This window comes from Canis lupus, chromosome 6 (assembly GCF_011100685.1).
Source record: "Canis lupus familiaris isolate Mischka breed German Shepherd chromosome 6, alternate assembly UU_Cfam_GSD_1.0, whole genome shotgun sequence".
Classification (NCBI taxonomy): Eukaryota; Metazoa; Chordata; class Mammalia; order Carnivora; family Canidae; genus Canis; species Canis lupus.
The window spans coordinates 66,168,194-66,183,460 of NC_049227.1; the positions used below are offsets into that span (position 1 = coordinate 66,168,194).

The 15,267-nt window shown below is 34.9% G+C and overlaps 1 protein-coding gene across 1 annotated transcript in view; it reads right to left on the minus strand.

Moving 5' to 3' along the window:
• The window catches only part of ADGRL2 (adhesion G protein-coupled receptor L2), a 619,868-nt gene that overhangs the window by 33,598 nt on the left and 571,003 nt on the right, over positions 1 to 15,267 (minus strand). Inside the window, 4 exon segments of the mRNA NM_001190488.1 lie at positions 3,809 to 3,992; positions 7,718 to 7,903; positions 8,771 to 8,874; positions 9,422 to 9,715. Coding sequence (NP_001177417.1) covers positions 3,809 to 3,992; positions 7,718 to 7,903; positions 8,771 to 8,874; positions 9,422 to 9,715 — 768 coding nt within the window.

Consider the following 15,267-nt stretch of genomic DNA (forward strand, 5'->3'; position numbering starts at 1 on the left):
TCATGAATAAATAAATAAAATCTCAAAAAAAAAAAACAATGGTGAGTGAAATAGGAGTAACTAGATGTTGAAGGTGAGTAATCTTTTATCAACATGAAAAACTTCCACTCCTTTTAAGATATCATTAAGAAAAAAAAAATAAAGGGGATCCTTGGGTGGCTCAGCAGTTTAGCGCCTGCCTTTGGCCCAGGGCATGATCCTAGAGCATGGGATCGAGTTCCGCATCGGGCTCCCGGGATGGAGCCTGCTTCTCCCTCCTCCTGTGTCTGCCTCTCTCTCTGTGTGTGTGTGTGTCTATCATAAATAAACAAACAAACAAACAAATAAATAAATAAATAAATAAATCTATCTTTAAAAAAATAAAAATAAAGAAAAGACACACTGAGGAAAAGGATTCACAGTACATTTATCCAGCAAAAGACTTTTATAAGGAATATACTAAGAATCTTCATAACTCATTATTATAAAAAGAAAACAGCCCAATTAAAAATGGGCAAAATATATGGACACTTCTCAAAAAGAAACATGAATGGCCCATAAGCCTATAAGAGTTGACACGTTATCAGCAAGAAACAACTTAGTGATTATACAAATGCAAAATAGAACCAAAATGAGATGCCACTACAAACCACTCAAATGGCTGAAATTAAAAGGACTGACAATCCTAGATATTAGTTGAGGATGTGCAGTAACTGGAGGTTTCACAGCAGTTTCCTAACTGTAATAATACAGCCACTTGGGAAAATGACAGCTTTACAAATAATAGTGAAAGGGGAGCCTTGGTAGGTCAGCCAGTTAAGTGTCTGCCTTTGGCTCAAGGTTATTATCCTTGGGTCCTGGTATCAAGCCCCATGTCGGGCTCCCTACTCAGTAGGGTGTCTGCTTCTGTCTCTCCCTCTGCCTGCTGCTCCCCCTGCTTGTGCTCTCTCTCCCTCTCTGTCAAATAAATAAAATCTTTTAAAAAAACAAGTAACAGTGAAAAAGTGGGGACGATGTAAATGCCTAATGAAAATACAAACAGTGGTGTTTCCTTATAATGGAATACTACTCAGCAACAAAAAGGATTAAACTACAGATGCTCCCACCAACACAGATGAATCTCAGGAGCATGCAAGATCAAAAAGAGCACACAGTGTATGATGCCATTCAACTAAAGGTCCAGAAAAGGCAAGACTAAATTACTATAACAGAGAACAGATCGGTGGACAGCTGGGGGCTACGAGAAGATCTACTGCAAGAGAATAAAGGGCCCTTCTGAGGTAACAGAATGATGATCATGCTCTTGGTGTATGCGTTTGTCAAAACTCATCAACTGTACACTTAAATAGCTCAATGTATTGTATATAAATTATATCTTCAAGTTAACTTAAAAAGGCTATAATCAGGGGTTCATGGGTGGGGTTCATTTGGTTAAGCATCTGCCTTCGGCTCAGGTCATGATCCCCAGAGTCCTAGGAATGAGCCCCACATTTGGCTCCCTGCTCAGTGGGGAGTCTGCTCCTCCCTCTCCTGCTCCCCTTGCTTGTGCTCTCTCTGTCAAATAAATAAATAAATAAATAAATAAACAAATAAATAAATAAATAAATAAATAAAACACTGAGGTGTAAATCAAATTGTCTTAATAACCTAAGATATTGTGGCCATGCCCTGAATTTAGGTAAGAGCTTCAGGAAAGTGAGGATATAAAGGAATAATAGGCTATTTTAGTTCTCGTGTCAAAAAAAAAAAAAAAAAAAAAAAAAAGCTACAAGTCCTAGGTAAAAAGGTAAATTCTTTCCTCATCCTAAATCGTGGATGATATTTGCCACAAAATTCTTTGTATTTCAGAAACAAACAAACAAAAAGGGCATAACTATGCTAGAAAATGTAAAATACCTTTCATACTGATTATTCTTGGGTAATCTACATGCATATGGTAAGGTAAGGACATTATTTTTGAGAAGATAGTAAAATGTGTACTATATTCTATAAGAATCTTTACCCACAATATTCTTTTTTAATTTTTTAAAATTTTTAAAGATTTTTTTTTTTTTTTTTTTTTTAGTTTTTTAAGTAATCTCTACACTCATCATGGAGCTCAAACTCACAATCCTGAGATCAAAAGTAACAACAAGCTCTTTAAAGCTTGTTAGATCACCTAGCCAGGCGCTCCATCTTTTTTTAGTGAAAATTTAAAAAGTATATAGCATGAAGATTAATCGTTTAGAATTCTGAAAAACAGGTATTAGAAAAAATATATTCCTGGACATTTACATTTTCAGACTGTCTCAAACTGGCAAAGAAATATCTCAGATAGCTAATAATAGTGTGTCCTGTATATGTGAAGCTGTCATATAGCATGTCACCCTGGCCCATCAAATATTCTTGCACACTTTAAGAGGGTATAAGAGGGAGATATTAGGTGTGTCTTTTTTAATAGCCATTGGAAGATCTTAAACAAATGTAGGTCATAACATGCCACTTCAGATAACTGGCACAGTCTTAAGATGATTAGGTTTACACTCTTATTCTTACAGGTACACTGCTGGGAAAATTTAAGAAGAATTGTTCAAAGCACAATCCTAGGAATTTTGTGAGAGTAACTAACAAATAAATTAACTAAAAATAATGAAAGCTTTATACAGAATCAGGGAGCTTTATTCATTTTTGCCTTACTACCAAAGCTCTGATAGAGCATCATTTTCCCTATGACCTGAATCCCAGATCATGGCCAGCCAAATTACATAACTTGACTTCATTTAATTTGGAGTTATTTTGGTATTTATCATCCCCAAAGCTCACAGTACATAAAAACATGATTTTAATAATACTTTATTTCTTCCTAAAAATTCAGTCATTTAAAATAAACTTACAAGTTTTTAAATTTATAAACTTAAAAGTTTTCAATTCAGTTATAAACTGATTCTACTATACACCTTTCTTTTGTGCATTTTAAAATACAAAGTCCCATGATTTAAGCAGGCATAATTAGGCAATTAGATATGGCATCCCACAGAGCAACATCTCATTCAGTATCTGTTGCACCAATGCAGGATTTTGGTGAAAGAGTTGTCTGTGTTCCCTTCTGGCTTTTATCTATTTTTTTTAAACATTAATGCTTGGGAAACTTTTTTACTTTACTAAGACATACTACAAATCTCATCTGAGTTCAACTTCTCTGAATAACCAACAATTCTACATCAGTCAAGCCTAAATGAATATAATTTTACTGTACTTACTGTATTTTTTCAAATATCATCAAAAGTGAATTATAACTTCTCATGGCCAGCATTTAAATTCTAAATTGTGCTTCAAAACTATCTGCAGCTATTTTGCAATCTATGAAGCATGTATAGTCTGCACTATAGGAGATGTAGTTTGCTGACCACATTTTCACCTGAAAGCAGTTGTGTTGAGTATAAACATTTGGCTCAAATTCTGTGTGCCTAAAATATTTGACTGGGAGAACACATTCCAGAAAGTAATTTAAATTCATTAGGAACATATTATATAAAATGGAAAAGCATTTACCACAGTTCCATAGCAAGCACTTTCATTACTTACGCAATCCATATTCTGGCATTTAAGTACTCTAAGCCTCTTTTCTTTAATGATTTTTCAGTTGGAAAAAAAAAAAAACTTACATAAAACCAACTTTTAAAAGATATAGACAGATTCGGCTTTCGCATTAATTTTATGAAGTGTGATCAATAATAATTTGACAAAAGAGAAGTTGGCTCTGGGAAATAACAGATTCAGAAGGGAAGCTTCATTCTCTTAAACATGTATCTTCTAAATCATAATTAAACCTGACAATATGTTCACTTACCAATATTTTCTGTAGGCATTGAGACCCTGGTTGGTTCTACAAGATTGTCAGCCAGGACAAAAGCTCCTTCTTCCAATGTATCAAGCAACATTGTTGCTGTATGCGCCTGTTCAGAAGAATTCATGTGTTTCCATGATTCCAGAGCTTCAGGCCTCAGAAGATTGTCCACTGTGTCCACAATTGCCTGCATCCATTAGAAAACTACCATTAGTTTTGACTGCTTCTAGTACCAAGGTGATTTTCAATCACTGACTAGTAACAATTGTAATATTTATCTGTCATGATAAATGATACTCTTACTTCAAGTTGGAAGAACACCTGAACAATATATATCTGGCCAACTTGAAACATATCCTACCATTTCAAAATAAAACTAAAGATTAGTAGACTGCTATTTGATTATAAAGGGTATTAAATGTGAAGAGATGACTTGTTTATACTTATCTAACAATATCTCCTTTGCAAAGAGAAGTACAACCAATGTCAGCTCTTAACATGGATGCACGGTCACTCCTACTTATAACCTCAGGATTTAAATGTTCTAGATAGAAAACACTGATGTCTCTGGAATAGGCTGATATTTATGCTTTAAAGTTAAACCATACTGTTTTATGGAACCTGAACTAGAATAATAACTAAAATTGTGCCTTATAACATTGCCTGCTTATACCACTGGGAATAAGCCAAGATGATTTCAAAGTTTATATATTATCTGTGAATATTTCGCTCTTCCAATTCCCTGTCCAGCTAGAAAACACTTGAGAGTATATCTTAGTTCTTAAACAATGATTTATTTGTAAAAGAATCAAGAGATCAAAACATTGAAACCTACACTAACAATTTAATGAAAATTTTTAATGAAATAATTTAAGTAGAATAAAATCTTCACAAACGTCCAAGTTGTGCATGTTCATATTTGTAGGCTTAGTTTATTACGAGGCAAAGTAACATTAAATTAAAAAATATAACCTAGTCAGTTAAGCAATTGAAAGCAGGCTTTTGTACTGATACTTACAATATCTATTCACTGACTACGGCTTGGACAGATGAAGTCACTAAGTTTATTTACTCTATCCCATTTACCTAGTCATAATATGTCATTAAGACCATGTATAAATTGTTTTGATCTATTGGTAATCACTGAGGGAAAAGAACATACACTGTGCAAAGAACAACAACAAAAATTGCTAGTGTGAGGTATGATATTGAAATAAGCAGGGGGAAAAGTTGTTTGAAGCTACTGTCAGAGTAAGATTAATTAGCTTAATCCATCTTAATATCCTCGTTCTGTCTGCCTTGTGAGCCACCACGACCTTCCTGGCAGGTGGAAGATACTTCCAAGTGGCGTTAAAGGCTTTTTTCCCTCTCTAATGGGAGATAGAATAGTCAAAATGCTCACAGTGATACTGCTGCAGCCATTAACTAGAGTGGAACAGAAATTGGTCTGCTGAGGCCAGATTCATTAGTCACCAAGAAATACAGACTGGAGCCTCTAATCTAAGTTACAAATGAATCCTCTGTCACAAAGTGGGAACTCGCTTCATTTGCATAGTGTAAGTCAGCTTCTGATTTGTAATTTAAGGAGTTTTATTAGTCTTATCTGAGCAGAGAGGCTCATTTGAGAGATACTGAAAATGACACTGGTCAGAAATTAAGGTCATGCTGAAACTTACAACATATACACATAATTCTCTGATGACATGCTTTTTATTAATTTGAAACACTCCTTATTTATTACCATTTGTACTTTTCTAGTGGAATCAGAAACGATCATTAGCCTAATCATATGCCTTAAGTAGTCTCTCCCTGCCAAAGGAAAAAAGCTATTCTTTTCCCACTGAGATATATGTCCTGGGCAACATACCAATTATTACATTTCACACATTCACTAATACCTTAAAGGTGAAATGAAAATTTCAATATGACAAATTCTATATACTTCAGCAGTTATTTCTTTGCCCCCATTAAACAGGCTAAAAAGGACATTCAGAATATTACTACCTAAAAACAGACTTTCCCACCATCTATTCTTGTAAAGTTCTCAGGTCCAACAATGTCTATTAAGAACTAGTGACTTGCCGTTCTTTTTTATTTCTAGATCTTGCCAAGCAAAACTGGGAGTCATGGGTTTTGAGTAACCTCTCTTCTACAAAACTATAAGCTTCTTTTGTTTTGTTGTCATATGTATCTGTGTTAGTTCTTTAACGTTTGATTTACTAAGGATACAGTCCCCAGATGAGGACAATTAGAAAAAAAAAAAAAACTACCCTCCCAAAAGAAACGTCTAAAATGCACACAATAAAACGAAACACAATCCAGTATTATTATTTTGATCTATCACACAGAACTAGCATGACATAGTTCCACTGTCGGCCTCAGCATGTTTCCTATTACTTGGATATACCAGGGAGAAAAACTGGCTAGAGTGAGCAAGGATTCTGAGCCAAACAGTGGCTTTCTGTTTCTATTAGCCTGATAAAAACCAACATAGCACATATACTGATAACACTGTCACATTATTTATAATTCATTTCTAGTAACCCATCCCCATATCAACTTGATTCTAGAAATGACTCCTAAAATTTTCAAGACAAAGCCTATTTTATTTAAGAGTACACCACAGAGATAAGAAAGCAGTGACTTTTTCATGCACATACATTATGACTATACAGTCTTTGATATGATAAACTGCCAAGAATATATCATAGCTGTTTTACTCAAGTTGTTTTTAATCCACAGAGATGACAACAGGAAACAAAGAGACTATATGATTACTTTCCAATTCAGAGGATATTTCATTAAAATTCTTGTAATGTTTGGATGAATGAAAAAACAGCAAAAATTATAAAGGTAAATTATTTGCTTATTCTGAGAGTAATATACCTGAGAAGAGCCAACATTTGTACAGCTGATATGGGGCACATTATATAATTATCAAAGACTGAAATACATTGGATCATGCAGCAAGATGATAAAGCGTGGCAGGTAGCTGAAGAAGGGAGAAAGCAGGGTGACAGCACAGGAGAGATACCTTAAGGTAAGCCCTGCATGTCTTCTCTCGTTTTTGGAGCTTTTTAGTAAAAGAAAAGAAAATCAGAGGTTAGATTTTATCTGTTGAAAATGAGGAAAAAAGAAATCCTCAAAACCTAGGCTGGTGTTCCTGATCTCAGTTTATTATGCATGGTAGTCCTCTGGAATTTTTTTTTTTTTTTTTTTGAGTTTACAGGGACTGCCAAAACTGCATCTTTATTAAGTTCATAGCTGCATTTTCTTAAGTGTACTAATCCAAAGTATCACAATAAAACCAGAGACAAAATATGTGGTTAAAAGAGACAAAAATGTCTGCTTTTTTAACCTCAGAACACCGTATTAGCCAGAGATTTTTGCTTAATATGAATCTCATATGCTTATTTAAAGTATGGTTAAAATAACTACCAAATTTTGGTCATATTAGGAAAAATTAATAGCATAAATACACTATCCTCCTAGAGAGGGAAACTTGACCTTCTCCAAAAATCTGCAATTGAAAACAGTATTACAGTGGCTAATATTTTTCTATGCGTCACAATTTTAGTACAACCGTAAGAGTTGCATGTATTAGTGTACAGAGTATGAGATGCATAACACATAATCCCACCAAGTGCAGTTAATGCATTCTTAAGTGGGAGAACTGACCACAGTCAGGCAATGATTGCCACCAACTAAAATCTCCCTTACAGATTTCAACTTTTTTTTTCCCCTTATGTTGTTCGTTTCTCAGCTATAATTCTTCCTTAGGAAATTAACCAAATTAGAAATTCTGTTCCTAAGAATATGTCAAGGGGGCCAGAGGTTTGGCAGTCCAATGCCAGAGGAATCTTGAGCTGCCATACAAAATGTCTGATTAAATAACAGGAAATTCCTACCTACCTTGTTATAACTCCGTCCAGCGGAATCCTTTTCACTAGGTTTCAGTTCCTGCAGCTGTGCATCAAGAATGTCCACCAACTGCTCCATCAATCTCACTGAAGAACTCACATCCCCAGCAAACACCGGCCCTTTGGTATGTTTAGCCAGTTCATTGGCAAGACTAGCAGCGTTTTCTCCACTTCTGATCTGAAATGACAATTTATATTATCTCAGTATGATTCCTTGCTCTGTTTGTGGCTTTTTGTTCTTTTCTTGAGTATCTTTGTTGTGGTGAGAGAAATATTTGCAAATATGTCAAAATCTGCAACAAATTGAGACCAATAACTTTCTCTTCATTTCAGATGATTAAAGGTTCTTAGATCCTCAACATACAAAAGAAATTCTTCACCAGACATTTAAGAGAAATGAAAGAAAAAAGAAATAAACGAGAAATCCTTTTTAAAGTTTTTCAGATAGCTTTCTCATTTCACTGTCACCATTTTAAATTGCTGTTTAAAAATCTTATTTATTTATTCCAATGATCCAGAAATTTAAATCAGGATGTAATCAGTATGATACTGGGAGTTATTATCTACTGCTTGCTTGCATTTCAGAAAGGTAGATGAGGAAGGAGAAACTAAAATGTCATTGCATCGCATTGTAATATTAAAGTTATTAATGCCTTTTAAAGTAGTTTTTACTTATTCTATCATAATCATCTGTGATATAAACATCTGCTTGCATTCTGCGGATTCAGTTGCAAACTTAATGATATTTGATTTATTAGGCCGGTGGACTATTTGTCTTACAAACATCAAAAGAAAAGAACAAACTAAATATGAATGAAATTAAGCAAGTATCTACTCATTAAAAAGCTTAACATAGAAAACAGCATGCCCCAAAACATATGTAACTTAAATAAACAGTTTACAGACAAAACTATGCATAGCTTTTTATTTTTATACTGAACAAAGAGCATTGAAGCTGGTTTTAACATACAAAGCTAAATTATTTATGTTAGACGTTAAAGCCCTTAATCACCAATGTGTATCATATTAAAAGGTTCCAACCAACCTTCTGAGCCAGCTGATTTACCCAGTGTGAGGTACAGTTGCTAAGATCGGGGCCCTTAGGGTTCCATGTTCCAGTAGAAACCATGCAGAGATAGGAGGCAGTTCCTACAACAGATGTAGAAAACAACAGTGAAATTGAAACCATTTTTCTGCATGCATTCGGGAAATCAGCTACAATGATACTACACTGCACGTTAAATTTTGAATAAACGCTAATGGAAGTGGTTGACAATAACTGACAAAAAAGTAGGGTATAATGCAGATTATAAACAGTAAATATAAAGTCGAAATATCAGACATTTACAGCAAACAAACAAAAAGCCCTTGATTTTCTTGGGACTCATCCAAAATGATACTTGTAATGAGAAAGGCAGCTGTAAGGAAGCCTTGCTGGAGTCTATGGGCAAAAAACGTCAGGCTTGACCTAGGTCTTTAATAGAGAGAGGTAGTAATTCACGGCCTGATCTTAAATAACGTTCTCAGTTCATGAGCCTTTAGGTTGCCTCCAAATGCTGCATTACCAAAGTTAACAAAAACAGTAACAAAATCAGCTATCGTAAATGGCTCTCTTTCCTCAAGATCACTTCAGTGTAATTCAGAACTTACTCATAGTAAATTTAAAAATATACGTTTGGCATTTTACAAGAACTACCTCTGGTTCCCTTGGGACATGGTCGTTCAACCATCATTCCCCTTTGTGTCTGAGGCCACTTTATCCCCCTCGCGTCTAATGCTTCGCAGAATCTCTCTGGCAGGGGAAAAATATTTGTTACAGGAGGAATTTTGGTTGTAGAAACTGCTGGAGGTGGTTTTGTCCCTTTGCTTCCTTCCTGTGATCCAGCTACAGTTGTGCTCATAGGGCCTTTCTGTGAAGTACTGCTTGTGGTTGATACTGTGGTTTTGAACAGCTCAGCTGAAGAAGTTATTGTCACAGCTGTGGTAGGCACTATGGAAAAAAGATGAGTGTATTAATCTCAAACACACAGTTGCACTCACATACAGGCACACGCGTGAATGTGTATATGCACACACACAACACAAAGCCCCTCCCCCATCAACTACCCCAAAAACCTAGCAACATGAGAATTAGTGAAAACACCAGTAGGTTGCAGAACGAACACATCCCTTTATTTATCCTAGTTTATTCATATTGTTGGCTAAGGAATGGTAGTTTAGGCTTTACTATAGATTTTTCGGTGTGACTCTAATTGTGTTAAGTCTACTCAGTGAAATATTTGAGAACACATTTTAAGTATTTTTCACCATTTATCATCCAACAGAAACTGAGGGGCAATTTTAAATGAAGTTTCAGTGTCTACACCAAGTATATGTTACTACGAAACAATACAGAAACAATTTTTTACATAAATTCATACCCTATAAATAATCAAATTCGAAGCATCAATAAAAATCTGACAATTATATATAATTAGGACAATAGAAAATTTAAAGTCACCCACTCTACATCTTGCAGGAAAATAAATACTGTGACATCTTTGCACCCAGCAGCCATTCTTGCTTGAGAGATTTTTGAGCATGCCTGATTAGATCCAAACAGAAGATAAACTTGGCATGCTTGTGCTGTGTTAGTAAGGAAACATCTGAAGCTTCTTCGTCAGGCTTCAATTGCTTATAATGCAATCTCTTATCAAGATAACAGGTTAGATCAAATCATGCCTAATTTGAAACCAACCCTACCTATTGCATGGACGCTTAACAGAGGGTGTAAAAGGAACTACAATTACACATTTTAAAGTAGAAATTTAAAAATAAATTATTCTGTAAGTCAATCGGAGAAGAACAAACATCATATGGTCTCATTCATTTGGGGAATATAAAAAATAGTGAAAGGGATTATAGGGGAAAGGAGAGAAAATGAGTGGGAAATATCAGACAGAGTGACAAACCATGAGAAACTCCTAATTCTGGGAAATGAACAAGGAGTAGTGGAAGAGGAGGTGGGCAGGGGATGGGGTGACTGGGTGACGGGCACTGAGGGGGGCACTTGACGGGATGAGCACTGGGTGTTGTTATGCTATATGTTGGCAAATCAAACTCCAATTTAAAAAAATACAAAAAAATTATTCTAAAAGGTTAGTTTTGATTTCCATCATTACCTTCAAACTGTTAAATCTACTAGGTTAAAAAAATAATGGAGCTTAAAGTTTCCTTCATTAATTGTAATTAGTTTAAACAACTAAAATTCTGTTGGTAAAATAATGCTATCATTTGAAATCTACTAGGTGATCACACTGAAGTTTTATCAACACTTATAGTTTACTGGCTCTTGAAACCTTATATATATATATGATGCTTTATATTTAAACTAACGTAGTACAGCAAATTAAAAATAACTTTTTAAAATAATCTTATAAAAACATTAACTTATTTTATGCTATCTCTATAATGTAAGAAACAAAGTAGAACATTAAAACTTAGAAAGCAAGTTCCTATTATCAGTAATATGTTTATTATTTTAAGCTCTGGTCCATAAATAGTTGTTTATATCATGTCACTATTAACAGAATATCCTATCACAAAAAGTAGCATGCACTTGTTTCCAGTTCTTTAGTAATGAGAAACTTCTTGCTGTCAATAAATGCATACTACACACTTTCTACACTTTTTTCCCTTCTATCTCAAGAGGAACTTCTTAATCATGTGTCTTATTTCCAGGGCATAATTTATTGACCATATGAGAGATGCCGTGTACATTAGTCAAACATCAGGCCTAGCCAGCTGCTGCAGAAACCTATTCAAACCTGTCTATCTTTTTCTGTAAAGCACTTGCCTGACATCTTGTTAAACCTCTGTAATTTTCTTTTGATTACAATGCAGCCAGGCTTTCAGTACTTTCTCAATTAACATTTGTCAAAAGCATCACAATCTTTTACAGAAGTGTCAGATGACTGCCTCTGAATCAAATCTTAAAGAGTAGTGGCGAATCAGAGCAAAAACGGAAAGTACAGAGCAAAATGGTTTAGTACCACACCATCTTATGTATCTCTTGACACTACACTAATTAGTACATATTTAGTCACTGAAATATGTCTTAACAATACTACCACTAGTGATTCGTTAGCTACACGTCAGGAAAGATTCATATAACTGAGTCAAGGTAGGTAACAAAATGACAGCTAGGAAATGGATAAAATTTCTTGCAACATGCTATAGCCTCTTTGCATGCATTTTTGATAATAAATTTCATACATTTTCACCTTTCGTTCAATAAAAGTTTAAAGGGAATCAAATCAATACATTCTTCAAACATAAAACAATGAAATATTGGGATATCATGAAAAACATGAAAATGAACTAATAAGTGGCAAAATTAAACCCTCTTCAAAGACAATCAGAATTTCCAGTTTTGCAAAACTTCAGCTAGTTAAGTAACTTTACAGAAAGCAATTTTTTTCTAACGATGAAGCCATAAATGCTGAGGTTGTTTCTAAAAATTAACATTTCTTCCATAAGTGAAGACAGGTCCCAACAGGGCATCTGATAATGATAAAAGCCTACACTTATTCAGCATTTATGTACCAGATGCTATGCTAATCACCATTCATGGATCATCGGATCATCTTATTTAATCCTTACCACAACCCCGTGAAGTCGGCACTATGATTAGCTTCCTTTTACAGATGACAAAATTGAGCCATGGAGAAGGTTAGGCAATTTGTTTAAGGTCACCTGGCCATACTCTTAAATGTTACGATCTTACTTTTCTAGGTAAAAGATTTTCATAGACTCTGGAAAATATGGCATCCCACAAAGCAATATGCCCTTATTTTGGAGCATTTAACTGATACTTTTCTTTGTAAACCTCTAAAACAAGAAAAGATGTGGGAAGATAACAAAATGCTAGAGCAACAGATGATAACAAGTTTCATAATGTAACTTATGTGGCAAAAGATTCAAAACTCAAGAATACCCTATAAATGGTATTAGAAAACATGGTAACTCACAACTGAATTATATCTCAAATCTAAACCTTATATTACAAAGTTTTGTTCCAGAGTTCAGTGTCCTATCAAGCATCCATATTAAATGACTTAGCATTCGGTCAACCTTTGTCATTTGAGTATAGAGACCCAGAAATAGTACTAATAAAATACTAATAAACATATTTAAGAACCTCCCTTGAAAATTTCAACAAATATAAACAGAATGCTTCAATCTAATATGGTGCTGTGTACTAACAACCGTATCCATTTATGCAAAAGGTAGTACTTCCCTCATCCAGGTCCAAGAACTCATTGTTCACTGAATGAACTCTAATTACAATGAGTCTGTAGCCTGGAAAAGCAAAATGTAATAAATTTACCTTTATTCAAAGTCTAAAAATAATCTTTTTTCAGCATTACGAGTAGAAAGATGTTTCAAGGAATACGTATTCTATGCTAAACACATCCTAAGTAAAAAACCTAACTAGTTCTCTTTATAAATATTTTTCCTTATATTATTAAAGTGTCATAATTCATAATTACTCTAAGACAAATATTCAGGAACTGTCAAAACTCAAGACAAAATATTTTTTCAATAATATTTGGGGGGGCACCTGAGTGGCTCAGTCTGTTAAACGGCTGCCTTCGGCTAAGGTCATGACCTCAGGGTCCCGCGATTGGGCCCCAGAGGTCATCTCTCTGCTCAGGGGGTGGGGGTTCTGCTTCTCCCTCTCCTTCTGCCCCTGCCCCCTGCTTGTGCACTCTGTCCCTCTCTCAAATAAATAAATATTTTTAAAAAATAATATTTAGGACATCAAATTTGCAGACAAAGTAAATATAAAGCAATTCAGATTAAGAAACAGAAAGAGTTAAAAGAGGACTGAAAGGGTTTCTCCTAAGCTCACTTTATTTTTTTTAAAGATTTTATTTATTTATTTATTTAATTTATTTATGAGAGATACAGAGAGAGGCAGAGACACAGGCAGAGGGAGGAGCAGGCTCCCTATGGGGAGCCCGACGCGGAACTCGATCCCAGGACCCTGGGATCACGACCTGAGCCAAAAGCAGATGCTCAATATCTTTTTTCTCATAAGGCAATTTGGGATGTTTCCTATAACTCAACTGTTTTGTTTTGTTTTCTCTAAAAGCTAGTACCACCCTTCTCCTTTATCCTATAGGTTTGTCAAAGGCAAACCTCAGGAATTGACAAAATTTGACATTTTAATATTGATCCTTGTGTTGATCCTTTTTGTAACCCGTGTTATTCTCACAGCTGTTACATTTATTTTGGGTGGCAATAAATCTCTCTCCCTCCATTAGGAAAAAGAGAAATAAAATACTTTAAAAAATGCAAATTCATATCAGACAACACTAAAGGATTGTGAGAATAAATTGAGTACAGATTCAATTCAACAAAGAATCATGGCCCCATCTACTTGTCACAAAGTACTTTGTGAATACAAGATGAGTAATAATGTCATTTTCCATGTGTGGTTTATATTCTAAGCAAATAATTTGATCCATTTCAGATGAAAAAGTCTTTGATAATGTAGATATTTTTGGAAAGAGCAGTTATCAGCTTTGAAAATGGGAAACTTATGCATATTTGGTAGTTGTGTTCTTGCAACTGTGTTTTGTTATCCAATATAGTTAGCCATCCCTAAATATTCCCAGAAAAGTAAAAATTCAAATTGGCCCCTTATTAAGCCCTTAGTGATAAAAAGTTTTATATAACCTAAAATTTCCCTTGCTGTTGTTTGAGCTATAATGTCTTTTAACTCTCTTGTAATTTATCTTTATCTGCTTTTAGAGATTCCTGTCTCATCCAAGATACGTGCTGATATCTATATGCATGTAGTTGAGGTCTCGCAAAACTATGCTGGCCCATCAATTTAGGTCAAATCAATAAGCCACTGTCAGCTTTTCAGAAGTGAGACCCACAAAACTGATAGGACAGAGCAATCAGAGAATTCAGGTTTTCGGCCGTCATAAAACAATGACTGACTGGTTTGGCTGTAATTTAGTCTTAAATACCAGATTTACTACCACGTACGTTACTAAGGTATACATTGTGCTGTAAAATTATGATTCCTTTTGTTTTTCACTGTGGACTGTTTCATGGTGTATTAGGTTCCCATACTTTTCCTCACTTATAAACCCAAGCCTTTTCCTTCCTAACAGGGCAAGTATATTATTTCTTAGCCCCAATCATGGTTTTCAAATACATCTTTTTATTTTTCTTTGAATTTTTAGCCTTATGGGATCTCTACATGGTTCAGTTGCTTCATTTCTCTAAATGAGCTGTTTTTCCTTTCACCTTCTCCCTCTCTAAAGAGAGCATAGGGGCACCGGCTGGCTCAGTGGTTGAGCATCTGCCTTTGGCTCAGGTCGTGATCCTGGGGTCCTGGGATCAAGTCTCCCATCAGCTTCCATGTGGGGAACCTGCTGTAGAGTGTATGTATTGCTTTAACAGAAAAAGATACTAACTTCTTTTTCACCTTGTTGAAGACACTGATTTAATCACTCCAAAGAACTTTCTGGTTCCTAAAATTCT